This window comes from Diaphorina citri, unplaced genomic scaffold, assembly GCF_000475195.1.
Source record: "Diaphorina citri unplaced genomic scaffold, Diaci psyllid genome assembly version 1.1 scaffold708, whole genome shotgun sequence".
NCBI classification, from domain to species: domain Eukaryota; kingdom Metazoa; phylum Arthropoda; class Insecta; order Hemiptera; family Psyllidae; genus Diaphorina; species Diaphorina citri.
The window spans coordinates 294,162-321,313 of NW_007378141.1; the positions used below are offsets into that span (position 1 = coordinate 294,162).

Genomic DNA, 27,152 nt, shown 5'->3' on the forward strand with positions numbered 1-27,152 from the left:
CTACTTATTATGATTACGTCATGTTTTCCGAGAGATTTTACTAGGTATGCATTTGAATAAATATATTTATTGTAGTTGTTGGTGTTAAAATTAGAATATACCTATAGAGTGAACCCTATTATATCAGCATTTGTTGCACACTTAGCAGCATATCAAGCTCTCACATCAGGTACTGAAAATACATACTGGGCCTCATTGCAAAATAGGGTTGTCCTAGTATGAGAAATTGCTCAAGATCATAACCAAACGTTTTCAATACGAAATAGTAATTTTTCATAGATGTAACCCAAATTTTATAATAAAATTTACCTTAAGCATCAAAAACTCAAGTCACATAATATGCCCGGACGTCACCGAGTTCACTCTAAAACCAAACGTTTTCAATACGAAATAGTAATTTTTCATAGATGTAACCCAAATTTTATAATTTACCTTAAGCGTCAAAAACTCAAGTCACATAATATGCCCGAACGTCATGTTTTTATCAAGTGAACTCATTGCGAACCCTTACACGAGCCGGAGTGAACTCGGGTAGAAAAAGGTCGTTACCTCAAAATTTGCCCATGATAGGTCAGTCTCTTAGGGCAACACTCGATTCTGAACCCGAGTGAACTTCCTCGAAGTGACGAACGAATGTTGCGCGAAATAGGTTTCAATTTCGGCCAAGGTTCTGCCCTCAGTTTCGGGCAAACAGAAGAAGATGAAGACTACGCCAATAGCGGACATGGTTCCGTAGAAGTAGAACACTCCGTACCAGTTGAGTAGATGTTGCAGATCTAGGAATGTGAAGGAGGCGACGAATGCACCCGTGTAGAAGAAAGCGGCCGAGATACCTCCCCCTGCACCACGCCCTCTGAAATTGTTGAAAAAAAAACGAGATGAGTTCAAAGTTTTAACTCTTTGATTGTTGACTATAAATGAGAAATGAGATCATGTATTTAACTATAAATGAAAAAAAAATTTGAACACTTCTTTGGGAAAAAAACGAAACTAAAATATAATATCACTTCGTGTAATGGTGCGCAGGGGTTGGGTAACTGTGCGCATGGGGGGGTGATCTAGGAATGTGAAGGAGACGACGAATGCACCCGTGTAGAAGAAAGCGGCCGAGATACCTCCCCCTGCACCACGCCCTCTGAAATTGTTGGAAAAAAAAACGAGATGAGTTCAAAGTTTTAACTTGGCAATTTTTCCTCCTGTTGGTCTGTTTGTTCCACTGTAAATTTCGAACAATTAATCCCATTTCCACAAAGCTTAATATATGTAGGTAGATACCTATTTGTAGGTATCTATATTAAGATTATTAAGTAGGTACATGAAGATACGCTGATGCGCTTTTGGACCCTATTGGGCTCTTGAGTCACGGGAACCCCGTAAGAGCCTTTCCCTGAGGGAGTTCTATAATTCACTAGATTACTAGCATAGTGAAGTAACTATTTCTCATGGTAGTCGAAGGGAAAATGCTGAACGATCTAGGAATGTGAAGGAGACGACGAATGCACCCGTGTAGAAGAAAGCGGCCGAGATACCTCCCCCTGCACCACGCCCTCTGAAATTATTGGAAAAAAAAAACGAGATGAGTTCAAAGTTTTAACTTGGCAGTAAAACTCCCTATAAAATCGTTTTATCTACATACCTACGCGAAATACATAGGTAATCCAAACACATAATTATACATATGTATAGGTATGTAAATACCACACATGCGCCGCATAATCCAAACAAATGAAATAATTATATCTACCTAGGTAGGTAAAACAAATAATAATTATATTTAGGTGGTTAGGTACCTAATCAAACACGGTCAGCTCCCATGGCGTAGTGGTCACTGCACTCGCCTTGCACGCGGGAGATCCGGGTTCGATTCCCGGCGGGGTCAAGAGACCACCGGCCAGTTGGAGACTGGCAGTCATAACCTGGAAAAAAAAAAGAGTAAATAGATTAAGAAGAAGGAATGCGAGCCTGATTAGCTTGGGGGGGTAGCGCGCTAGTGCGTCTGCCTTGTAAACGCTAAGTCGCTTACAAGGCAGCATTGCTTCATTCTCGGAAAGGCTGGCTTTATCTTATCCTGCATTTCCTCTCTTTTGATTTCGGGACGATAATACCTTATAGCCGTTACAGATGTCATTCGAGTTTAAACAGGTAGTAGGTGAATTTCTAGCTCCTATCAGAGAAACTGCCAAACATGACCATCTTGTAGGGGAATTCGTGAGTAGCTTTTCGTTTATTCACATGATATAAAAGATATCAAGGTACCCAACTACGAACTTACGGTGACTCTCAGAGGCTCTATGGGCAAACCAAGGTAGCCGAAGGTTTTGATCATGTAAGGTCTAATAGCGTTGAGAGATGACATGTGAGTGAAGAACATATACAGCAGAATGAGCCGTAGGGGTCTCAGGAAGGCAGGACGGAATATATCAGACATTTTGAGCAGAGCGGATTGCTTGACTGGGTGAACGGTCTCAGCAGGAATAACCCCGGAACCGTCAGCGTTTACTGTAATCAAAGTATGACAGGATAATTCATACACAAAAAGCCCACTTCGAGGCTTAGGTGTAGGGGCAAACAGCCCTAAAGGATAGGTTAAGCTTCTTCAGCGTTTACTGTAATCAAAGTATGACAGGATAATTCATACACAAAAAGCCCACTTCGAGGCTTAGGTGTAGGGGCAAACAGCCCTAGGGGTATTTTCATACACGAATGATAGGGTATTTTCAGTCAGGGGTTAGTGGGTATTCCTATGGTATGTCAAGTTTGAAAGAAATCAGAAAAGAAATTTGAGTTAAATTTTTTGTCGATGGTGGGATTCGAACCCGGGACCTTCTGCATGGCAAGCAAGCGCGTTACCACTGGACTAACCGTGCCCCCAAAATTTCTAATTCAAATTATAGATATCAAACCTACTAAACTCGGTAAAAAAAAAGTAAATCCTCACTGTAAGCTTTTGTCGGCACTTGTTTATACATGGTGTTGTCCTTGTCCACTCTCGTTATGGGTCGCTGGGAAAGTTCATTGTACTTGACGAAAGATTGGAACTCTTTCGCTACAGCTTTCTCTTCCACCCAACCTCGCAGCCAACATAAGGATTCCAAGGCTTCCTGTTTCCGACCCTTGGACAGGAGCCATACTGGTGACTCTGGTATCTGGAAAGTGGAATTGGAGAAAAGGAATGGATTAACTTTTTCAGGAGAAATTGCAGGGGCAAAGAACACCAAGTTTTTACCAGGCTAAACTTGCCTTTCCTGGTGAGATTTCAACTTCAACCAGCCATTCAAATGTCCCCTCACACCTAATAATCTGGCTGGGGGTCTGACTGGGGGGACCATAAACAGGGGCAGACCAGTGCCTTGCTGTGGGACTATAAATAGGGATCAGGGCAGCCAAACCCTAACCGGCCTGGCTAGATGGAGGTTACAAAGGGTTTATCATGCTTCAAAGGAAAAGCACAGGTCCTCATGATGGTTGACTGCGGTTCGGGACGGGCCAAGTAACCTTGGCTAAAGACCATCAACCCCTCTTGGTGCAGATACACCGTTACAACCTAATAAATACCCAAGTACCTACCTTCTATTCTTTCACTTATCGCTTTCAAAGGAACACTGTACCTGGTAAATGATGAGTATGGTCAGCACAGGCACAATAATACTGATGAGCATAGCCGTTCTCCAATTCTCCTGGCCTACTGCACATCCAATGAGAAACTCGAGGAGGTGGCCTATACACACGTGTGTGTTGAGAATGGAGGTGAAAATACCTCGGAGACGAGGCTCACTGACCTCTCCTATGTAGGCGAGTGTGGGGGCCTCCATGAACCTGCGGAAGAGGGACGAGAATAACGTTATTGGACGATTTCATACCTGCCTAGTTACCTTGAAAGGTAGTAAGCACATCCAATGACTCCAGATCAGAAGGTTGCGTGTTCAAATCACGTCGGGGTCACCAATGTGGAGTTTCCCTGACTGGTAATCTTGGACTTATATGTCCTAAAGTGATAACACTATTTTCAAAGGGGAACTCAGCAAAGTGGAGAGCTGTTGCTCTCGAATTTATTTTGAACCAGACTGACACAAAAATATTATCTGACCAGCGCCGCTACAAGCTTGTCTTGAAAGCACTAGGTCACCGATTTGGTTCTCAGAGCGGCTGGCTTCCTCTTATCCTGTCCTTCAGTAGGGTTTTCGGGTGATTGTAATACAAACACTAATCAATCCCCTAATCCCTAATCAATAAACCTAATCAATAGTCGCTAATCAATCCCCTCTTACCCAATACTGAGACCACTGATAATGGCCGAGGTGAAAAGCATGTCCACTGATTCTCCTCGGAAGAGCAAATACCACCCCAGTATGAGAGGTAAATTGACAACGAGCATACTCTTCCTTCTTCCCAGGTATCCTTGAACGAAACAGGACGCTATACTACCCACGGGCTGACACAATAGCAGGATACTCCCTGTGAAATGATCAAGAAAGAAAGTCATTTTTTTTTTCTTTCTTTTTTAAGAGGTTTGACAGAGTGAAGAACGAAGGCTAAGTCAGATCCGTGGCCGAGTGGGTATCACACTAGGCTTGCACGCCGGAGATCCTGGATTCCCGGCGGAGTCGAAGTTTTTTTGGCTCTGTGCTTTGAGTTCGGGACACACCTCCTCAGCCTCGTGAGGACAATTGGGTGGCTATGATACGAGTAGATGAAAATTAAAAGTAAATGAGGCACTGAGTAATGCTGTGATACCCACTAAAGTTGTGTACCTACCTATTATGATTACGTCATGTTTTCCGAGAGATTTTATTAGGTATGCATTTGAATAAATATATTTATTGTAGTTGTTGGTGTTAAAATTAGAATATACCTATAGAGTGAATCCTATTATATCAGCATTTGTTGCACACTTAGCAGCATATCAAGCTCTCACATCAGGTACTGAAAATACAAACTGGGCCTCATTGCAAAATAGGGTTGTCCTAGTATGACTAAGTCAGTCAATTTTTGTTTAGCTCCCCAAAGTGGACTAAATCTAAACAAGCTTGACAAGCAAAGTTGAAAATTTTCGATTACAGCTGACTGAACTCTGATTCGCCACTCAGCCAGTCATGAGTCCCGATTTACGGAATCAACGACTTTGCTTTACTTTTCTCTTTTGTTTTCAGTCTATCAATTTATCGTTTATCCAAGATGTAAACTGCTCCTGCACCATAGCAAGCATGTTTGGTACTCTCAGCTACTCGGCTGAGAACTTACAACACTCCCTGCGTAGTCATTGCATGTAAATGGACACATCAGTTAAATTTGATAGTCTTTCACTTGGCAACCAGAAACAACGCGTGGTATCATCTTTCAATGTAACTATTCTACACGCGTTCTGATGTTTCCATCTATTTTACATCATTCCTATAGCAAGAGGATGAGGTCTTCTCATACATAGGTAGGTTTACATAGTAGATCTCTACGCCATAGATTCCAAAGCATGTGTCACATTATTGGATTCTCGCGGATGCCGGAAATCATTGCTTTACTTTACCTGATATTATAAACACGGTCCTAACAAACAGTCCCATATGACAGAAATTTTACGAGTACGTGAAATGATAATAGTAAAATTATTATATCTAAAGATATAAGGTACTAGGAACCTACGTTATACCTACATAATATGAGTGTACTACACCTGTAGAATATCTTGTCAGTAACGCACGATCTTTGAGCACATGCAGCCTTTGAGAGCAGATACTTTCCTGCTTATCTAAATTTTATGAAAGGATATTAACTTTTGGGAATTAGGTAGGTAATAGGTGCCCAATGAGTAATTGGCTTAGCTGACCTTTCCTTCTGCTCTCTAACCTCAGAGCCTGCTAACAGTGACACTGGGACCCCTCAGTCTCCGTCTATAGCTGAGATACTAACTGAGCGCCTTGCTCTTTACTCGGGGAAACTCTCGGTTGCTATAGGGAATCCAATTCCGGGATTGGATTTTAATTTCGGGATTCCGGGATTAGAATTGTCAATTACTCACCAAACCATGAAGCCTGAGAGTCGGTGAAGAACAGCGTTTCTACAGGGCCTGACGAGTTCTGGGTGGCATTAGTCTCGGGTTTGGTTGAATTGAACTCCATGGTGACGGGATTATTTGGGTTCTTGTACAAAGCTCCTACCTTTCAAAGGTGGATTTTTCCTCGCGAGGTATACACCTTTTCGCGGTCTAAATGTCCGTGGTATAGGTACTGTACTAGTACATATCGTAGATAAATTTTGACCACACGTACATTTGATGTCATATTAAAAACTGAAAGAGGATACCATGATCTAAGTATCTAAGAGGACCTGAAACATCTACACTACTCCAAACATTCCTATCCGATGAAGTGTAACTCAGAGGTGTAGATGTTACGTCTTCGGGCTAGGTCACATCATGTCACATGTGTCAATATTCTACGTAATATCTAATTACATATTTTATACCTATGTGCCTACCTATGTAGGTACGTATACATACACACTTCAGAAAACCACAAAAAGATGTCTCAATTTCGTATTTTTCAAATATTGAACCTGGGATCTTCAAAACAGTGAGTACACCTACACCTATGTACCTATATTTACCATCACACCCATTTCCAGATTTATGTCAATGTCAAAGAATGGGTAACACGTAGGTATAAAGCTACCGAGGTATCTTCATGCATGATTGCACAAACTGCCTGCTTATCTATTTTTATGCTACCCTGCTATTTTGTTTTACATAGGCCATTCAGAGTAAGGTTCGAGTAATTGACCGCTAAAAAGTACTCTCATTTTGCTAGATACGTGTATATAAAAAATAATGATTCTACATACCTACCTACCTGAGTCTAAATGGATAGAATATTGTACTATATTGGTTACTCTCGTGATACAATCTGCACTCTGCACGTCTGATAATTATAAAGGATAAAAACAATAGGGGTCTGTTATCGCTCCAAGACATATAAGTTTCATGGAAGCAAAGGTTAAACCATAGGGTACCTACCACTACTCATAGTGGTCCAAGATTTATTATACCAATAATGTGTGTCTATAAATACATAAATATATTTATGTGCAAGTTGATAATGTGTTCATATTTAAAACATGGGCAGTGAGTACTCCTACACCTATGTACCTACATTTACCATCACACCCATTTCCAGATTTATGTCAATGTCAAAGAATGGGTAACACGTATAAAGCTACCGAGGTATCTTCATGCATGATTGCACAAACTGCCTGCTTATCTATTTTTATGCTACCCTGCTATTTTGTTTTACATGGGCCATTCAGAGTAAGGTTCGAGTAATTGACCGCTAAAAAGTACTCTCATTTTGCTAGATACGTGTATCGTGTATCTGTATATAAAAAATAATGATTCTACACACCTAATACCTACCTACCTACCTACCTGAGTCTAAATGGATAGAATATTGTACTATATTGGACTTATTGAAGGTAAAAGATTAGTTTCTTTGTGTCTTACAGAGGCATGTCTCAAATGTCTTTACATCTCATACATGACTCTCATATCAGACATTTTGTTAAAATTAGAGCACAAGTAACGCGTTATTTACCTATTTTTAAAAGTCGCCTCTGGTCGCTACTTATTTTCAAAAATCACCTGAACTGTCCACAAGTAAAATCAGCGTCTACATTTATCTATGTATTCTGCTAATGCTAAAATTAAATTAAATTACATTTTTTTTTTTTTGGTTTGCCAACACTCACATTTAACTTACAATTTTCCTGGACTTATAGGTACGTGCCAACTATAAGTCCAGGAAAATTGTAAGTGAACTCTTAGAAAAACTTTTGTGTGAACGCCTGGAAACAAGTAGTTATGCAAAGTGCACAACGCTTTATAAAGTTCTATTATCATTTACCTAGGGGTCTGGACGTTTATTATGGGACACGAGTAGGTAGGTAGGTGAAGGTATGTAGGTACTGAGAACTACAATTTTATAGCTACCTTAGGCGTTTATATGTATACCTAGGCACTGACTTATAAGCAAAGGTCAATCATAAGCACAACTTTGATCTCAGCTATCAGCACAACTTTGATAATTTAATTAACTTAGGTACTTACCCACGTTCCTCGTTTTCTCTGCAGAGATCCAGACCCGAGAGTATCAAAGGAGTTCATTTCATCGAATGCACAAGGTACTGAGAACTACAATTTTATAGCTACCTTAGGCGTTTATATGTATACCTAGGCACTGACTTATAAGCAAAGGTCAATCATAAGCACAACTTTGATCTCAGCTATCAGCACAACTTTGATAATTTAATTAACTTAGGTACCTACTCAACTTTGATAATTTAATCAACTTAGGTATTTACCCACGCTCCTCGTTTTCTCTGCAGAGATCCAGACCCGAGAGTATCAAAGGAGTTCATTTCATCGAATGCACAAACATCATCAAACCACTATTCCTCGCACTGGCCAGTCTTCTGAATTCCAAGCTCAAGAGAAGGGTAGGTATTTCGAATTAGAATAAGGTTAAGGTTGTTAGTTACTAGTTAGGTAGGTAGGTAGGTACAGGCTTTATTTTCTGAAAGTTGATGGGAGCTACTGTTAGAATGATCGATTTTCATTAGATTTTCTAGTAAAACAACCCTGAGGTAGGACTGCATTTACGGGGGGTATGGCCCTACGCTGAGGGTGATTCAAATGATTTGAATTTAGATCGGTTGCCATCTGGCAGTCCTGATCTACAATCTACTGTTGGCACGAGCCTTCTAAAAGGGTTCATTCTGATTGAAATAAGTTGGAACTTCTTATAAGGATTAGGAAAGTTTCTGTTGAAAGTGTTGAAATCGCAAGTTTTGGAGGTAGGTATCGAAATTCACACCTCAAAATGTGACAAAAAGTATTTTAGATCTCCATAATCCATAATATGTCTAATTTCATAAACAAGTATAGATAAAGTTAGATAGGTAATATTCTTATTGTTTCTTTGTTTTTGTAGCTCTCATACAATGACCCGGAATTACTTTACTCTCAAGTTCCCAAAGAAATGCTACCAGATGAGTTTGGTGGAACTGCAGGACCCTGTGAAAAATACTCAGGTAGGCATTTGAAGATGATAATGCCAGCCTAGTTAGCTTGGTTGGTAGCGCGTCTGCCTTGTAAGCGCTGGACTGACGGTTCGATTCCCGCCCGGGGCGGATTTTATCCTGGACGAATAATTTTCGTTCTCGGAACCGTGACGGTCTCAGCAGGAATAACCCCGGAACCGTCAGCGTTTACTGTAATCAAAGTATGACAGGATAATTCATACACAAAAAGCCCACTTCAAGGCTTTGTAGGGGCAAACAGCCCTAAAGGATAGGTTAGTTTCTACGAATGATAGGGTATTTTCAGTCAGGGGTTAGTGGGTATTCCTATGGTACCTATGTCAAGTTTGAAAGAAATCGGAAAAGAAATTTGAGTTAATTTCTAATTCAAATTATAGATGTCAAACCTACTAAACTCGGTAAAAAAAAGTAAATTCTCACTGTAAGCTTTTGTCGGCACTTGTTTATACATGGTGTTGTCCTTGTCCACTCTCGTTATGGGTCTCTGGGAAAGTTCATTGTACTTGACGAACGACTGGAACTCTTTCGCTACAGCTTTCTCTTCCACCCAACCTCGCAGCCAACATAAGGATTTCAAGGCTTCTTGTTTCCGACCCTTGGACAGGAGCCATACAGGTGATTCTGGTATCTGAAAAGTGCAATCGGAGGAAAGGAATGAATCAATTTTTTCAGGTGACATTGAAGGGGCAATTAGCAAGTTTTTACCAGGCTAAACTTGCTTTTTCTGGTGAGGTTTCAACTTCAACCAGCCATTCAAATGTCCTCACACTAAATAATCTGGCTGGAGGACCTTAAACAGGGGACAGACCCGTTTCTTGCTGTGGGACTACAAATAGGGATCAGAGCAGCCAAACTCTGACCAGCCCGGCTAGATAGATGGAGGTTAAAAAGGGTTCAAAGGAAAAGCACAGGCCCTCATGATGGTTGACTGCGGTTCGGGACGGGCCAATTAAATTTGGCTAGAGACCATCAACCCCCCTCGGTGCAGCTACACCGCTACAACAACAACAACAACAACAACAACAACAACACCTAATAAATACCCGTATCTAAGTACTTGCTTTCTATTCTTTCACTGATCGCTTTAAAAAATAATAATAATAAAAATAAACACATTAAATACCTGGTAAATGATGAGTATGGTCAGCACAGGCACAATGATACTGATGAGCATAGCCGTTCTCCAATTCTCCTGGCCTACTGCACATCCAATTAGAAACTCGAGGAGGTGGCCTATACACACGTGTGTGTTGAGAATGGAGGTGAACGTACCTCGGAGACGAGGCTCACTGACTTCTCCTATGTAGGCGAGTGTGGGGGCCTCCATGAATCTGTGGAATTCAGAATGACGATAATAACGTTATTCAAAGATTTTACTGGATGTGCCAAATTTACCTTCTCCGGGTCTAGATTGTATTCACCTAAGATACTACAAATTGCCGTAAAGACAATACCAGATTAGTACTGGGAGTTATTACTTTGGAAAATTCTATCAGGATGAAAGTAGGAAGGATATAGGTAAAAATTCATTGGAAGTCAAAACTGGACACGGTTTTGACACTAAGGTAATAATGGGGAAATGATTTCTACGGATTATTGGGAAATTTCAGTTTTTAGTCGATTCAAATTGTACTTGCCTTGTACTAGGTCGTGGGTTCAATTCCAGCCCGTGGCGAATTTCATCCCAAACAGATAATCGTTCTCAGACCGGCTGGCTCCCTCCTATCCTGTCCCTCATCAGGGTGATTGTAATACAAACACTAATCAATCCCCTAATCAATAAACTTAACCAATAATCGCTAATCGATCCCTTCTTACCCAATACTGAGACCACTGATGATGGCCGAGGTGAAAAGCATCTCCACTGATTCTCCTCGGAAAAGCAAATACCACCCCAGTATGAGAGGTAAATTGACAAGGAGCATGCTCTTCCTTCTTCCCAGGTATCCTTGAACGAAACAGGATGCTATACTACCCACGGGCTGACACAATAGCAGGATACTCCCTGTGAAATGGTCAAGAATGAAAGTTAAGTCGGTCAATTTTTGTTTAGCTTACTAAAGTGGACCAAATCTAAACAAGCTTGACGAACCTGAAAAATCTAAACAAAGCTGAAAAATTTCGCTTACAGCTAAGGCCAGCCACTCACTAGCAGGTAGACCTGACAGGCGGACCTGATCAGGTGTAGGTACCTGATAGTGAGTGGCTGGTCCAACTGAACCCTGATTCGCCACTCAGCCAGTCACGTCACGAGTCCCTATTTACGGCATCCCATCCCCCACTTTGCTTTACTTTAGTCTATCATTTTATCCTCGACGTAAACTGCTCCTCCACCATAGCAAACATATTTGGTACTCTCAGCTACCCGGATGAGAACTTACAACAGTGTCTGCGTAGGCACTGTAATTTGATGGTCTTTCACTTGGCAACCAGAAACAACGCGTGGTATCATCTTTCAAAGTAACTATTCTACACGCGTTCTGATGTTTCCATTTATTTTACATCATTCCTATAGCAAGAAGATGGAGGTTACAAAGGGTTTATCATGCTTCAAAGGAAAAGCACAGGTCCTCATGATGGTTGACTGCGGTTCGGGACGGGCCAAGTAACCTTGGCTAAAGACCATCAACCCCTCTTGGTGCAGATACACCGTTACAACCTAATAAATACCCAAGTACCTACCTTCTATTCTTTCACTTATCGCTTTCAAAGGAACACTGTACCTGGTAAATGATGAGTATGGTCAGCACAGGCACAATAATACTGATGAGCATAGCCGTTCTCCAATTCTCCTGGCCTACTGCACATCCAATGAGAAACTCGAGGAGGTGGCCTATACACACGTGTGTGTTGAGAATGGAGGTGAAAATACCTCGGAGACGAGGCTCACTGACCTCTCCTATGTAGGCGAGTGTGGGGGCCTCCATGAACCTGCGGAAGAGGGCCGAGAATAACGTTATTGGACGATTTCATACCTGCCTAGTTACCTTGAAAGGTAGTAAGCACATCCAATGACTCCAGATCAGAAGGTTGCGTGTTCAAATCACGTCGGGGTCACCAATGTGGAGTTTCCCTGACTGGTAATCTTGGACTTATATGTCCTAAAGTGATAACACTATTTTCAAAGGGGAACTCAGCAAAGTGGAGAGCTGTTGCTCTCGAATTTATTTTGAACCAGACTGACACAAAAATATTATCTGACCAGCGCCGCTACAAGCTTGTCTTGAAAGCACTAGGTCACCGATTTGGTTCTCAGAGCGGCTGGCTTCCTCTTATCCTGTCCTTCAGTAGGGTTTTCGGGTGATTGTAATACAAACACTAATCAATCCCCTAATCCCTAATCAATAAACCTAATCAATAGTCGCTAATCAATCCCCTCTTACCCAATACTGAGACCACTGATAATGGCCGAGGTGAAAAGCATGTCCACTGATTCTCCTCGGAAGAGCAAATACCACCCCAGTATGAGAGGTAAATTGACAACGAGCATACTCTTCCTTCTTCCCAGGTATCCTTGAACGAAACAGGACGCTATACTACCCACGGGCTGACACAATAGCAGGATACTCCCTGTGAAATGATCAAGAAAGAAAGTCATTTTTTTTCTTTCTTTTTTAAGAGGTTTGACAGAGTGAAGAACGAAGGCTAAGTCAGTCAATTTTTGTTTAGCTCCCCAAAGTGGACTAAATCTAAACAAGCTTGACAAGCAAAGTTGAAAATTTTCGATTACAGCTGACTGAACTCTGATTCGCCACTCAGCCAGTCATGAGTCCCGATTTACGGAATCAACGACTTTGCTTTACTTTTCTCTTTTGTTTTCAGTCTATCAATTTATCGTTTATCCAAGATGTAAACTGCTCCGTATACCTAACTACCTATGTACCTACCTACTTATAGGTGTTTGTCCATTTATACCTGGAGAGACCCATACCCGAGCAATACTTTTTGATATGAGCTTTATGGAAATGCAAAAGTTACTCTCGTGATACAATCTGCACTCTGCACGTCTGATAATTATAAAGGATAAAAACAATAGGGGTCTGTTATCGCTCCAAGACATATGGGTTTCATGGAAGCAAAGGTTAAACCATAGGGTACCTGCCACTACTCATAGTGGTCCAAGATTTATTATACCAATAATGTGTGTCTATAAATACATAAATATATTTATGTGCAAGTTGATAATGTGTTCATATTTAAAACATGGGCAGTGAGTACTCCTACACCTATGTACCTACATTTACCATCACACCCATTTCCAGATTTATGTCAATGTCAAAGAATGGGTAACACGTATAAAGCTACCGAGGTATCTTCATGCATGATTGCACAAACTGCCTGCTTATCTATTTTTATGCTACCCTGCTATTTTGTTTTACATGGGCCATTCAGAGTAAGGTTCGAGTAATTGACCGCTAAAAAGTACTCTCATTTTGCTAGATACGTGTATCGTGTATCTGTATATAAAAAATAATGATTCTACACACCTAATACCTACCTACCTACCTACCTGAGTCTAAATGGATAGAATATTGTACTATATTGTACTTATTGAAGGTAAAAGATTAGTTTCTTTGTGTCTTACAGAGGCATGTCTCAAATGTCTTTACATCTCATACATGACTCTCATATCAGACATTTTGATAAAATTAGAGCACAAGTAACGCGTTATTTACCTATTTTTAAAAGTCGCCACTGGTTGCTACTTATTTTCAAAAATCACCTGAACTGTCCACAAGTAAAATCAGCGTCTACATTTACCTATGTAATCTGCTAATGCTAATAGATACAATAAATTGCATATTTTAGATACCTCAACGGTATAGGAGGCTCTGTTTAATTCCTGATGGCCTGATTCAACCTACGTAGTTAATTGCAAATTACATTTATCACATCACGAATGGTAACAGAGGAAACATTCTCCTTTTTAGATACCTCAACGGTATAGGAGGCTCTGTTTAATTCCTGATGGCCTGATTCAACCTACGTAGTTAATTGCAAATTACATTTATCCCATCACGAATGGTAACAGAGGAATCGTAACACATTCTCCGCGTGTTAAAGATTAATAATAAATACTAACTGATTGCCTATCAAACTGTCTCAAGGTCGACACTTTTACAGAATTTTTGTTCTCATTTGGCCACTGTCCAGATGTTTGTAGTACCAGAAATGTTATTGTTATAACTTCATTAGGTCTTATAGGTACTAGAAATATGTGATCTAATATCAGTATTAGTACCTATAGGTATTAGGTACGTACTAAGTAAATAGGTACTCAATCAATTGACAGGTTTAATAGATCATTAGCTAGATAATGTTGGCAGATAAAGCGTGGCCTATTAATAGGAATAATTCCCTCACTTACACAGAGGTTTCCCAGTGTGTAGAATGAAGGGGAAAGAGAGAGAGAGAGAGAGAGAGAGAGAGAGAGAGAGAGAGAGAGAGAGAGAGAGAGAGAGAGAATTGGTGGAGACGCCAAATGAACCTATACAATAGGCACATCACACATTAGTGACTGCAGAATAATTTTTTGTGCATGATATTATGTGCACTAAATAAAAATAGGTAGTAATTAAAATAACTACCTACTTATAGGCTTGAACATATTTTACTTTTGGGCAGAGTAAAAGCTCTATTTCTCGTGTTCCTACCCACTCATGTCCCAAGATAACAGTCCAAAGCGTAAGAGGCTTTATGTTGCAATATAAATCAAAATTCTGAATTCCAATCCCATCTGCACCCTATTATGAACCACATGACCATCTGTGACAGCATGATTATCAACAACCTGGCCAATCGCCAAATCGCCAATATAGGATGGGTACTTCTACATATATTTCCATTGTTCTACCGAGGAATCTGTGTGCTTAATGATCATGCAGATCCCTCGTGTTCGTTTTTATCCAAATTCCTACGTTCTGAAACTACGCCCTGATGAGGCCATGCATTTTTATGCAGAATTCGTCAACCCGAGTTCGCTGTAGGAGCCAGCAATCCCAGCATCAAACAGAATATTACCTTATGTTGTCACACACTATGAAGTACCACAGTACCAGGTAAATGTTTCTTCATTATCAAATGCGTTGTTCTCATTTGGCCACTGTCCAGATCTTTGTAGTACCAGAAATGTTATTGTTATAACTTCATTAGGTCTTATAGGTACTAGAAATAAGTAATCTAATATCAGTATTAGTACCTATAGATATTAGGTACGGACTAAGTAAATAGGTACTCAATCAATTGACAGGTTTAATAGATCATTAGCTAGATATTTACATAGATAGATAATGTTGGCAGAGGAAGCGTGGCCTATTAATAGGAATATCTGGATAAGAATTCAGAGGGCAAGAAATATAAATTCCCTCACTTACACAGAGGTTTCCCAGTGTGTAGAATGAAGGGGAAAGAGAGAGAGAGAGAGAGAAAGAGAGAGAATTGGTGGAGACGCCAAATGAACCTATACAATAGGTACATCACATATTAGTGACTGCAGAATAATTTTTTGTGCATGATATTATGTGCACTAAATAAAAATAGATAGTAATTAAAATAACTACCTACTTATAGGCTTGAAAATATTTTACTTTAGGGCAGACTTACCAACCTCTTACCAACTACGTCTCCTGAAAGCTCTATTTCTCGTGTTCCTAATACCCACTCATGTCCCAAGATAACAGTCCAAAGCGTAAGAGGCTTTATGTTGCCATATAAATCAAAATTCTGAATTCCAATCCCATCTGCACCCTATTATGAACCACATGACCATCTGTAATAGATTGATTATCATGATCAAACAACCTGGCCAATCGCCAATATAGGATAGGTCCATTTCCCATTGTTCTACCGAGGAATCTATGTGCTTAATGGTCATGCAGATCCCTCGTGTTCGTTTTTATCCAAATTCCTACGTTCTGAAACTACGCCTTGATGAGGCCATGCATTTTTATACAGAATTCGTCAACCCGAGTTCGCTGTAGGAGCCAGCATCTAACAGAACATTACCTTACGTTGTCACACGCTATGAAGTACCACAGTACCAGGTAAATGTTTCTTCATTATCAAATGCATAAAAAATCAGAGCACATCCTCGAAAGCATTCAAATAGGTCTCAATCAAGGACCGCTTGAGAGCAATCGATGCCTATTTTTATCTTCTCCTTGGGGCACCTTCTTGACAGATTGGTACCAACTTGACATAATGATTATGTCAACGATAATTATTACATCTGCAAATTTCTGCACATATGTCGTTCCGTAGGTGAAGTCACACTTCCTTATCGGTATGCTATGTAAACAATACAAATGTGAATCAATTACGAGATTTACGGGTGATAATATGACGTCTTATCTATCAAATCTGATAGTGATTGGTGCATGTTGATCAAGTTGAAACTGTCGTTGAAAGGGTGTGTCACTCTGTACTTGAGCATGTAGGAATCTAGGTATATGAGGAAATGAATTTGATGAAAATGTTGAATGTGCCAAGGTGCCAAGTAAGTAGGGGGCATTCAGTTTTTAGCTTTTGGTAGTGTCCTTTTAATAAAAGTCCTTGATCACGGTAACACATAGGTTAAGGATTACTGAAAGGTAAATTAAGCTAAACGACAGATCAACTTTCAAAGTACACTAGTCCAAACCCTTTTTACCTTGGAAAAGAGCTGTGATAGGTTTGAGAAAGATTGATTGGACATAAAGAACTTATAGACGAATCAATAATGTTGTTAAATAATGCCCTTTTCTCTCTCGTATTGTAGGAATTTGTTTCAACTCTTTCCATTTCTTCAATATTCTGGAATCCACTTCCATTATCTTCTACCATTTTAATAATCCTAAAGTAAAATGTCTTGTCGATTTTAATGAACCAAGCATCGCACCACAAGCACGCTCAGGAAAACTTCAATGAATTTGAATATCATCTCGTAGAACCGGTTTAAATTTTACTTTAAATTTAAATTCTCAAAATATCTATTGAGTCATACCTATAATACCAAGAGATAAAAATTTCGTAGGTGGGGCTGATGGACTGATGGAAGAATATTAGATAGCTTGTGGAAGTTATTTACATAGTAGATCTCTACGCCATAGATTCCAAAGCATGTGTCACATTATTGGATTCTCGCGGATGCCGGAAATCATTGCTTTACTTGATATTACAAACACGGTCCTAACAAACAGTCCCATATGACAGAAATTTTACGAGTACGTCAAATGATAATAATAAAATTATTATATCTAAGGATATAAGGTACTAGGAATCTACGTTATACCTACATAATATGAGTGTACTACACCTGTAGAATATCTTGTCAGTAACGCACGATCTTTGAGTACAGCCTTTGAGAGCAGATACTTTCCTACTTATCTAAATTTTATGAAAGGATATTAACTTTTGGCCATTAGGTAGGTAATAGGTGCCCAATCAGTAATTGGCTTAGCTGACCTTTCCTTCTCCTCCCTAACCTCAGAGCCTGCTAACAGTGACACTGGGACCCCTCAGTCTCAGTCTACAGCTGAGATACTTACTGAGCGCCTTGCTCTTTACTCGGGGAAACTCTCGGTTGCTAGGGAATCCAATCCCGGGATTAGAATTGTCAATAATTACTCACCAAACCATGAAGCCTGGGAGTCGGTGAAGAACAGCGTTTCTACAGGACCTGACGAGTTCTGGGTGGCATTAGTCTCGGGTTTGGTTGTATTGAACTCCATGGTGGTGGCGGGATTATTTGGGTTCTTGTACAAAGCTCCAATGACTATGGTGGGAGAGGCGACTATCATTCCGATCGATAGCAGGAGGAGACTTTGAGCCATTGTGGCTATGAACTGAAAACATATAGGTAATATTATGAATAATTTCTCTGCTTGATAACACTCGGTTGATATTTGCGTTCCTCATTTCATTTCTGAATCATTACAGCCCAGAACTACACAGTACACTTGTGAATTTGTGATTAGGAGTTTGATAGGCCTAAGGAATCAGATCCTATTCCCAAGTGGATTGTCGTAAAGTAAAATGTCTTGTCGATTTTAATGAACCAAGCATCGCACCACAAGCACGCTCAGGAAAACTTCAATGAATTTGAATATCATCTTGTAGAACCGGTTTAAATTTTACTTTAAATTTAAATTCTCAAAATATCTATTGAGTCATAGAATACCAAGAGATAAAAATTTCGTAGGTGGGGCTGATGGACTGATGGAAGAATATTAGATATGTAGCTTGTGGAAGTTCCGTTTCTCGTCTGTTTTAAAGTTAACTCAGTTACCTTTCAAAGGTGGATTTTTCCTCGCGAGGTATACACCTTTTCGCGGTCTAAATGTCCGTGGTATAGGTACTGTACTAGTACATATCATAGATAAATTTTGACCACACGTAAGTAAATTTGATGTCGTATTAAAAACTGAAAGAGGATACCATGAAATACTTTCAGAAGTTGCTCATGACCTTCACACTGACCAAACATAGCAAGTCAAGGTCAGATACTTGATACTGCTCTGCTAAAGTGGTAGCGGTACCCTTTGTCATCTTGGCAGCCTGCTGGTGAGCAGGAAGGCGGCTGTTCCAGCATTTCTCTCTTCTCTCCCTGAAACATCTACACTACTCCAAACATTCCTATCCGATGAAGTGTAACTCAGAGGTGTAGATGTTACGTCTTCGGGCTAGGTCACATGTGTCAATTCTACGTAATATCTAATTACATATTTTATACCTATGTGCCTACCTATGATGTAGGTACGTATACATACACACTTCAGAAAAACACAAAAAGATGTCTCAATTTCGTATTTTTCAAATATTGAACCTGGGATCTTCAAATTAGGAGAAGAGTGGGTAGGTACCTACTCGTTTTGACCACATGCTAATACATATAAAGATCTTTATTAAGAAATATATAATTGCAATCATAACATACCATATACAATTATACATGTACCATACGTAGGTATACGTGATACATATTTAAGGTGGCTGGCTCGTCCTGAACCATCGTCAGGACTTGTGCTTGATCTTTAAAAGCAGAGAGAACCCTTTGAAAACTGCCAGCTAGGCTGCTTAGGGTTAGCTGTTCTCCTCCCTGTTTCGTAACATCGGTTAGATCTTCATTGTTGGATTTTAAATTTGGCCCAATCATGTGCATATTTTTATCTGCCTATATCTTATGGATGTTTGGATACGTAGGTATATGGAGTACTTCTTATATTTATGTAGCTGGCGTCATATAAGTTTAGGTCTGATATGAGTAAGGATCTAATGCACATGGACCAAGTTTAGAGCTTTAAAAACAAGAAGTAAGTTACCAACTGTCCCGAAGTTGACCTTTTGTATTGGGTTTATAACTGAAAGGAGTATTTAGGAACCCAATAATTCAAACAATAAGATTTCCTGCTTTAGAAATGGCGGAAATCCAAGTTAACAAAATCTTTTCCTTGTCTCTGACATTGAACTTCAAACTTTACAACAGTAGACAATACCTCCTACCTAATCTATTGTAAAAACTGTCAAAGTTCCAACTTCCGATACAGTTCTTTCAGCTTAAGATAAGGTGTAGGAACAAAACCTTTCACCAGACTACCTTAATAGCTAATCACAGTCACAATCAATATCTAATAATGTCATGGAGTTAGCTATTGTAAACTTTTTTCTTCCTTGTGTTTGTAAGAAATGTTCGTAGTACGAGTAGGTATGTGTACTAATTGTCAAGTTAGTTTAGGCGAGCTAACGCCTACTATAATTACATATATGTATTCAGCTTCATCTTGAGACTAAAGACTGACCACAAGAGTGGTCCTTAGCTATAGAGGTTAGAAAAAATCTTGAGCAAGTGGTCAGTGACCAGTTGACCACCACTTGTACTCGTATAGCAAAGTCAATAAAATTGTATTCATAATAATCAATATTTTGACTTCGATTAATTGCCGTCAACTACACTTAGGGTTTCCAGACGTCCGGTTTTTCCCGGACATGTCCGGGTTTTTACATGTTTGTCCGGCGTCCGGGGGGATTTTTGAAAATTTGGGAAATGTCCGGGTTTTTGATGATAAGACTCCAATAATATTAAAAAGCGTTTTTCATTTTTTTCTTTTTATTAGAAAAGATTTGAAAAAAGATCAATTCGTCATGTGTATTTTACATGACTAATGATTGTCTTTACATTATGGACATTCGTATTCATATTGTAAATCATTGGGTTCCTAAATACTCCTTTCAGTTATAAACCCAATACAAAAGGTCAACTTCGGGACAGTTGGTAACTTACTTCTTATTTTTAAAGCTCTAAACTTGGTCCAAGTGCATTAGATCCTTACTCATATCAGACCTAAACTTATATGACGCCAGCTACATAAATATAAGAAGTACTCCATATACCTACGTATCCAAACATCCATAAGATATAGGCAGATAAAAATATGCACATGATTGGGCCAAATTTAAAATCCAACAATGAAGATCTAACCGATGTTACGAAACAGGGAGGAGAACAGCTAACCCTAAGCAGCCAAGAAAAAAAAAATAAAATTAAAGTGAAAAAAAAAAAAAAAAAAAAAAAAAAAAAAAAATCAAGTGTAGTTGACGGGAATTAATCAAAGTCAAAATATTGATTATTATGAATACTTAGCTATACAAGTGGTGGTCACTGACCACTTGCTCAAGATTTTTTCTAACCTCTATGGCTAAGGACCACTCTTGTGGTCAGTCTTTAGTCTCAAGATGAAGCTGAATACATATGTAATTATAGTAGGCGTTAGCTCGCCTAAACTACTTGACAATAAGTAGGTACATCTAGGTACTCGTACTACGAACATTTCTTACAAACACAAGGAAGAAAAAAGTTTACAATAGCTAACCCCATGACATTAATAGATATTGATTGTGACTGTGATTAGCTAATTTAGTCTGGTGAAAGGTTTTGTTCCTACACCTTATCTTACACTGAACTGTATCAGAAGTTGGAACTTTGACAGTTTTTACAATAGATCAGGTAGGAGGTATTGTATACTGTTGTAAAGTTTGAAGTTCAATGTCAGAGACAAGGAAAAGATTTTGCTAACTTGGATTTCCGCCATTTCTAAAGCAGGAAATCTTATTGTAAATCCAAGTCCTGACGATGGTTCAGGACGAGCCAGCCACCTTAACATGGCTAGAGCTAGAGACCATCACCCCGGTGTATACCAGATACAAAATTTGGACCGATTGCAATACTTTCATTACTAGTATAGCTCGCTATACTGTAGTAATAGAAAGTAAAAAGATATCTTTATTCTGCTATTGCCATTCGGCGAAAGCTAAAGCCGCTAATATACAAAAAGAAAAGATATCTTTATTCTGCTATTGCCATTCGGCGAAAGCTAAAGCCGCTAATACAACAACAGCAGTTTTCAAAGGGTTCTCTCTGCTTTTAAAGATCAAGCACAAGTCCTGACGATGGTTCAGGACGAGCCAGCCACCTTAACATGGCTCGAGCTAGAGACCATCACCCCGGTGTATAGCAGATACAAAAAGATATCTTTATTCTGCTATTGCCATTCCGCGAAAGCTAAAGCCGCTAAAACAACAACAACAACAACAACAAAACCGATGTTGAAAATATGGTCCCTTTTCCTTTACTCTCACTACCTCGTATATTTCCCCTACTTTATCACATTACTTATCTAATCTTAGATAGATAGGTATTCCTAATAAGTAGTAGCGCATAGAAAGTAACATAATATCAGGATGTAAAAACTATCAGCTTACCTGTTGTTCTTTGCCGTAGGATCTGAATTCATCTTCAGAGAAATCAATCCAACAGAATCACAAACCTAGTGGAAATCGTTTTCCTCTAAAGACACCTCATATCATATACGACACTTGGGTAGGTAGTTTATTAATTGAAAAAAGTTCACTTTACTGTGGCACAAAAAATAGCAAGGAGAAAATCATAAACAACTAAAATTAATAATAAGTTGAAAAAATAATAGGTAATATTAAAAATAAAATATTTAGAGTTACGTAAAAAAAGTAAAAATAAAAACAGTTAATCATATGAATTTCGTCCTCAAGGAAAGTAAGTAAACTGGTAAATTTGAAGTTCAACGGTTATTTTTTACTCGCGTGGAATATTGAACTTGCGTGTTCTAAGGTTAAAGTAGTTATGTAACTTGGATCTAAAATTCTTAAACCATCCAATCCCAACTATTGTATAAAGTTTTATATCGTGACCATCCTCTGGACTGACCAGATTATTCAAATTTCCAAACGAAAATCGATTTGATAAAAATAAAATCTCCCCTCTTTTCTTCTAGAATGTATATTGTATAATAGGTTTAAACTTCTCTGTATGTACCTATATCCAGTTCTTTCCTTTCAACCTTCAGGCAAGCTGTAGTATATTGTATAGGTACATACCTACTTATATTAGGTACTTGAGTACTTCCCTCTGGACTGACCAGATTATTCAAATTTCCAAACGAAAATCGATTTGATAAAAATAAAATCTCCCCTCTTTTCTTCTAGAATGTATAATAGGTTTAAACTTCTCTGTATGTATATCCAGTTCTTTCCTTTCAACCTTCAGACAAGCTGTAGTATATTGTATAGGTACATACCTACTTATATTAGGTACTTGAGTACTTTAAGAGAACCAGAGTGTTTGTTTTCTTAACTTTCTGACCATTCAATAATCTAATTCCTCTTGCGATCATAATTGGATGGCCTTCAATGTGTCAGTTTTGATTTGGTTATTGGGTTACTCTTGTTAAGAATTATACCTTCTCTATATCAATGTAATGAATTTATTCTTTTAGATTACGTACCAGCCTAGTTTCCTTGGTTGGTAGAGCGTCTGCCTTGTAAGCGCTAGGCTGCGGGTTCGATTCCCGACCGGGGCGGATTTTATCCTGAAGGGATAAGGTTCGTTCTCGGAACCTGTCTTCCTTCTCTTTTCGATTTTGGGACGATAAGACCTTAGCAGTTCCCTCTATCACAAGCCTCTTAAAGAATAAAAATAGATTAGGTAGGTAGGTACCTAATATGTATCTACAATGGTACATATTTTAATCCTCTTTTCTTTGTTTGTTACCTATAGCTCCATTTTTTGAAAAGATCGAACTCAGACCAGTCAAATTAAACTTTAGACATCTATTGTTTAACCAGCATTCTAAAATTCGATTAAGTAGCAACTTTAAGCACATGCCTATTATGCGACCGATTTTGGGACGATAAGACCTTAGCAGTTCCCTCTATCACAAGCCTCTTAAAGAATAAAAATACATAGATTAGGTAGGTAGGTAGGTAGGTACCTATGTATCTACAATGGTACATATTTTAATCCTCTTTTCTTTGTTCATTACCTATAGCTCCATTTTTTGAAAAGATCGAACTCAGACCAGTCAAATTAAACTTTAGACATCTATTGTTTAATCAGCATTCTAAAATTCGATTAAGTAGCATGTGAGAACTAGAGAGTGTCTGACCACACTGAGAAATCCGTCAGGAATCAGTAGTATTGGAGACGACTTTTATTGGATCTTGAGGTTGGTATACAACCCATCATTATGTAGAGTGATATCAGTAAAGTCCATGAGAAGCGTCAAAATGAAAGTCAGGGTACAGAGAGGACAACAACCTGCTGTTGAAGATTTAGTTTTAGAAATGACAATGACAGCTCTACTGCCTGTACATAATCTGTGAACAATGAACATATTTACCTACCTACCTTCATGAAATTGCATCTTTTTTGGTCTACATTATTAAAGTATTGCCCATTTGAAATACTTTCAGAAGTTGCTCATGACCTTCACACTGACCAAACATAGCAAGTCAAGGTCAGATACTTGATACTGCTCTGCTAAAGTGGACAAAAGAAACCATAATGCTCCAGAAGAACCGAACCATATTGACGTTCTTAGAGCTGATTAGAATAAGACCTACATATTGTGCCCATAATATTTTACAATATGGAAACCTTGTTCTCTCAAAGTATAAAATTCAAAGTCAAATAACGATGTAGCTAGGTACTTTTTGTCACCAATATTTAGGTTTTCCATATTGTAAAATCTATCAAAAAATGGTAATTTTAGCACATCCACTAGCTACCTAATCATACGAGTAATCTGTCTCTCCCTCTGTCTTGGCACATAATTAGTGAACACATAGGTAGGTACTCATTTCCTCTCAATAATAATGAGATTCTGGGAAATAATAAAAAGTTCTGTACCTATCTATAATATATGTAGGTAGGTAGGTACATACGATTTTGGGACGATAAGACCTTAGCAGTTCCCTCTATCACAAGCCTCTTAAAGAATAAAAATACATAGATTGGCGTTCACAACACCATTGCTATACATGGACCCATTACCTGAAGACCCCTCGTATATGTGTGCAGAGTACTGGAACCAGAAGGTGATTCCACGGTACCCGATTATGTTCGCGGATTTCGCGATTATGTTCGCGGATTTGGCGATTTTGTTCCCGGATTTGGCGATTATGGTCGCGGATTTGCCAATTTTGTTCGCGGATTTGGCAATTATGTTCGCGGATTCGCGTCCCCAATCGACATTTTGGATATTTGGCAAGCCTATACATATCTGTAGATTTGACAGAAATAGGGTTTCAATTTGTATGAGCGCCTGGTATTTCTAGTTATGCAATGTGCTAAACTCACTTAAATAACTTGAGGCCTTAAGCAATATTTTTTCCTTTCAATAAAAATAAAATTAATATTTTTCAACAACTACTATTTGACGATGTTCATATTCCTAGTAGGTAGATATTTACATAACCTACCTACTTCGACTATTCTATTATCTGGAGGAATAAAAACAACAACAACAACAACAACAACAACAACAACAAAACCGATGTTGAAAATATGGTCCCTTTTCCTTTACTCCTTGTATATTCGTATATTTCCCCTATAGGTGTACCTACTTTATCACATTAGGTACTTAATCTTGGATAGATAGGTATTCCTAATAAGTAGGTACTAGCGCATAGAAAGTAACATAATATCAGGATGTAAAAACTATCAGCTTACCTGTTGTTCTTTGCTGTAGGATCTGAATTCATCTTCAGAGAAATCAATCCAACAGAATCACAAGCCTAGTGGAAATCGTTTTCGTCTAAATACACCTCATATACGACACTCGGGTAGGTAGTTTATTAATTGGAAAAAAAGTTCACATAACTGTGGCACAAAAAATAGCAAGAAGAAAATCATAAACAACTAAAATTAATAAGAGGAATAAATAAACTTACAATTCAATAAACAATTTTCGCCTCTCATTTTCAACAGCACAAACCCATGATCTTTCCATGAAGGCTCTGGCGTTCACAACACCATTGCTATACATGGACCCATTACCTGAAGACCCCTCGTATATGTGTGCAGAGTACTGGAACCAGAAGGTGATACCATTGTACCTGTACCCTATTCCTTCATCACGATACCAGACCAGGTATTCTCAGGTAGATGGATTGTGTTTTGGTTGTAGGGTTTGAAGAAGTCATTAGAAGTCTGCGGACAACGAACGTGTGTGCGTGCTGTCAGTGTTGAATCAAATGACGGTTATTGGTTTGTTTACATTTGTGAAATATTTATTAAAATTTAAATGAAATGTAAATTTTATTATTTTTTTTTAGCATTTATTTTGAAGTGTTTAAATTTTTATTCTTCCTAATAGTTTAATTAATAAGATTTTAACTAGGTACCTATCTAAACAACATAGGAAAGTATGGATAGGTAATTATTAAAAATATTTTTAAAATAAGTGTAATCCCATATTGTATGTTGTATAATTGTTCAACTAAAATTATTTATTTATTTTAAAGTCCTTTAATAAAATGGTCTAGTTGAGTTATAAGTTATAATCAAATTGTCCCTTATTGTTTCTGTTCTTGTGTAATGGTGTGAATATTTCTGTGCAATAAAAAAGGATACGTTTGTATCCCATATTGTATGTTGTATAATTGTTCAACTAAAATTATTTATTTATTTTAAAGTCCTTTAATAAAATGGTCTAGTTGAGTTATAATCAAATTGTCCCTTATTGTTTCTGTTCTTGTGTAATGGTGTGAATATTTCTGTGCAATAAAAGAAGAAAGGATACGTTTGCTGCCGGTAACTTGGAAAGTTCTTCAAAACCTTCATCCTCAGCACAAAGGAAGCTGATTTTCTTTTCCATTGGATATTTTACAGGCAAGTATTTATTTCAGGCACAAAGGAAGCTGATTTTCTTTTCCATTGGATATTTTACAGGCAAGTATTTATTTCAGGCACAAAGGAAGATGATTTTCTTTTCCATTGGATATTTTACAGGCAAGTATTTATTTCAGGCTAATTTTCAGTGAAATTGCTAAATCCTTTACAGCTCTTTCAGGAAATATGTGTGGTCGTTCACAGAATAGAACATTTCCTATGATAAGTCTAACTTCTTAGAAGATAAGACTCATACTTAGTATAGGAGCAGATTATGAAGCCTACACACTATATGACTAGAGCATAACCTGGTGCATGTGTGGTCGTTCACAGAATAGAACATTTCCTATGATAAGTCTAACTTCTTAGAAGATAAGACTCATACTTAGTATAGGAGCAGATTAGGAAGCCTACACACTATATGACTATAGCATAACCTGGTGCCATGTCCAAAGAACAGTCCACTCTTTCCAATTTGTTCATTTGTTGTGAACTGTTTCCAATTTGTTCAGCGGTACCTTACTTATAAGTACATAATAGAAAACAAATCCGCTCCAAATACAGAGCAGCTATAATTTACTCTGGTCTCTTATTCAGGAGAGTTGCAGACTTTATAATTACTTCTCCATCTGTGTTGACGGTATGACGGTTCGAGATAACAGACGTTGGGATGATGGTCGGATCGGAGATCTCCTTTCTATTTTAATAGTTAACAGTACCCTAGTATTTGAACTTGTGAGAACTAGAGAGTGTCTGACCACACTGAGAAATCCGTCAGGAATCAGTAGTATTGGAGACGACTTTTATTGGATCTTGAGGTTGCTATACAACCCATCATTATTTAGAGTGATATGAGTAAAGTCCATGAGAAGCGTCAAAATGAAAGTCA

The 27,152-nt window shown here is 38.5% G+C and overlaps 1 protein-coding gene across 1 annotated transcript; it reads right to left on the reverse strand.

The window, feature by feature from the left end:
- Positions 1–372: 372 nt before the first annotated feature.
- On the reverse strand, positions 373–17,984 carry LOC103511378 (facilitated trehalose transporter Tret1). Its single transcript, XM_026825154.1, has 7 exons — positions 17,693–17,984; positions 10,903–11,089; positions 10,208–10,415; positions 9,505–9,712; positions 2,273–2,499; positions 1,886–1,916; positions 373–851 (listed from the first exon to the last, which is right to left on the reverse strand). The coding sequence occupies exons 1-7, from the start codon at positions 17,892–17,894 to the stop codon at positions 580–582; spliced, it is 1,335 nt and encodes a 444-aa protein (XP_026680955.1). The 5' UTR covers positions 17,895–17,984; the 3' UTR covers positions 373–579.
- Between the last annotated feature and the right edge of the window lie 9,168 nt (positions 17,985–27,152).

Excerpts from the sequence above, each read along its gene's own strand:
- LOC103511378 (XM_026825154.1), bottom strand. The coding sequence starts at position 17,894 with ATGGCTCAAAGTCTCCTCCTGCTATCGATCGGAATGATAGTCGCCTCT. Across the intron at positions 11,090-17,692 it reads CTCCCAGGCTTCATGGTTTG|GGAGTATCCTGCTATTGTGT; the intron begins GTGAGTAATTAT and ends ACCATTTCACAG. Across the intron at positions 852-1,885 it reads CAGTCTCCAACTGGCCGGTG|GGCGTGGTGCAGGGGGAGGT; the intron begins GTCTCTTGACCC and ends ACAATTTCAGAG.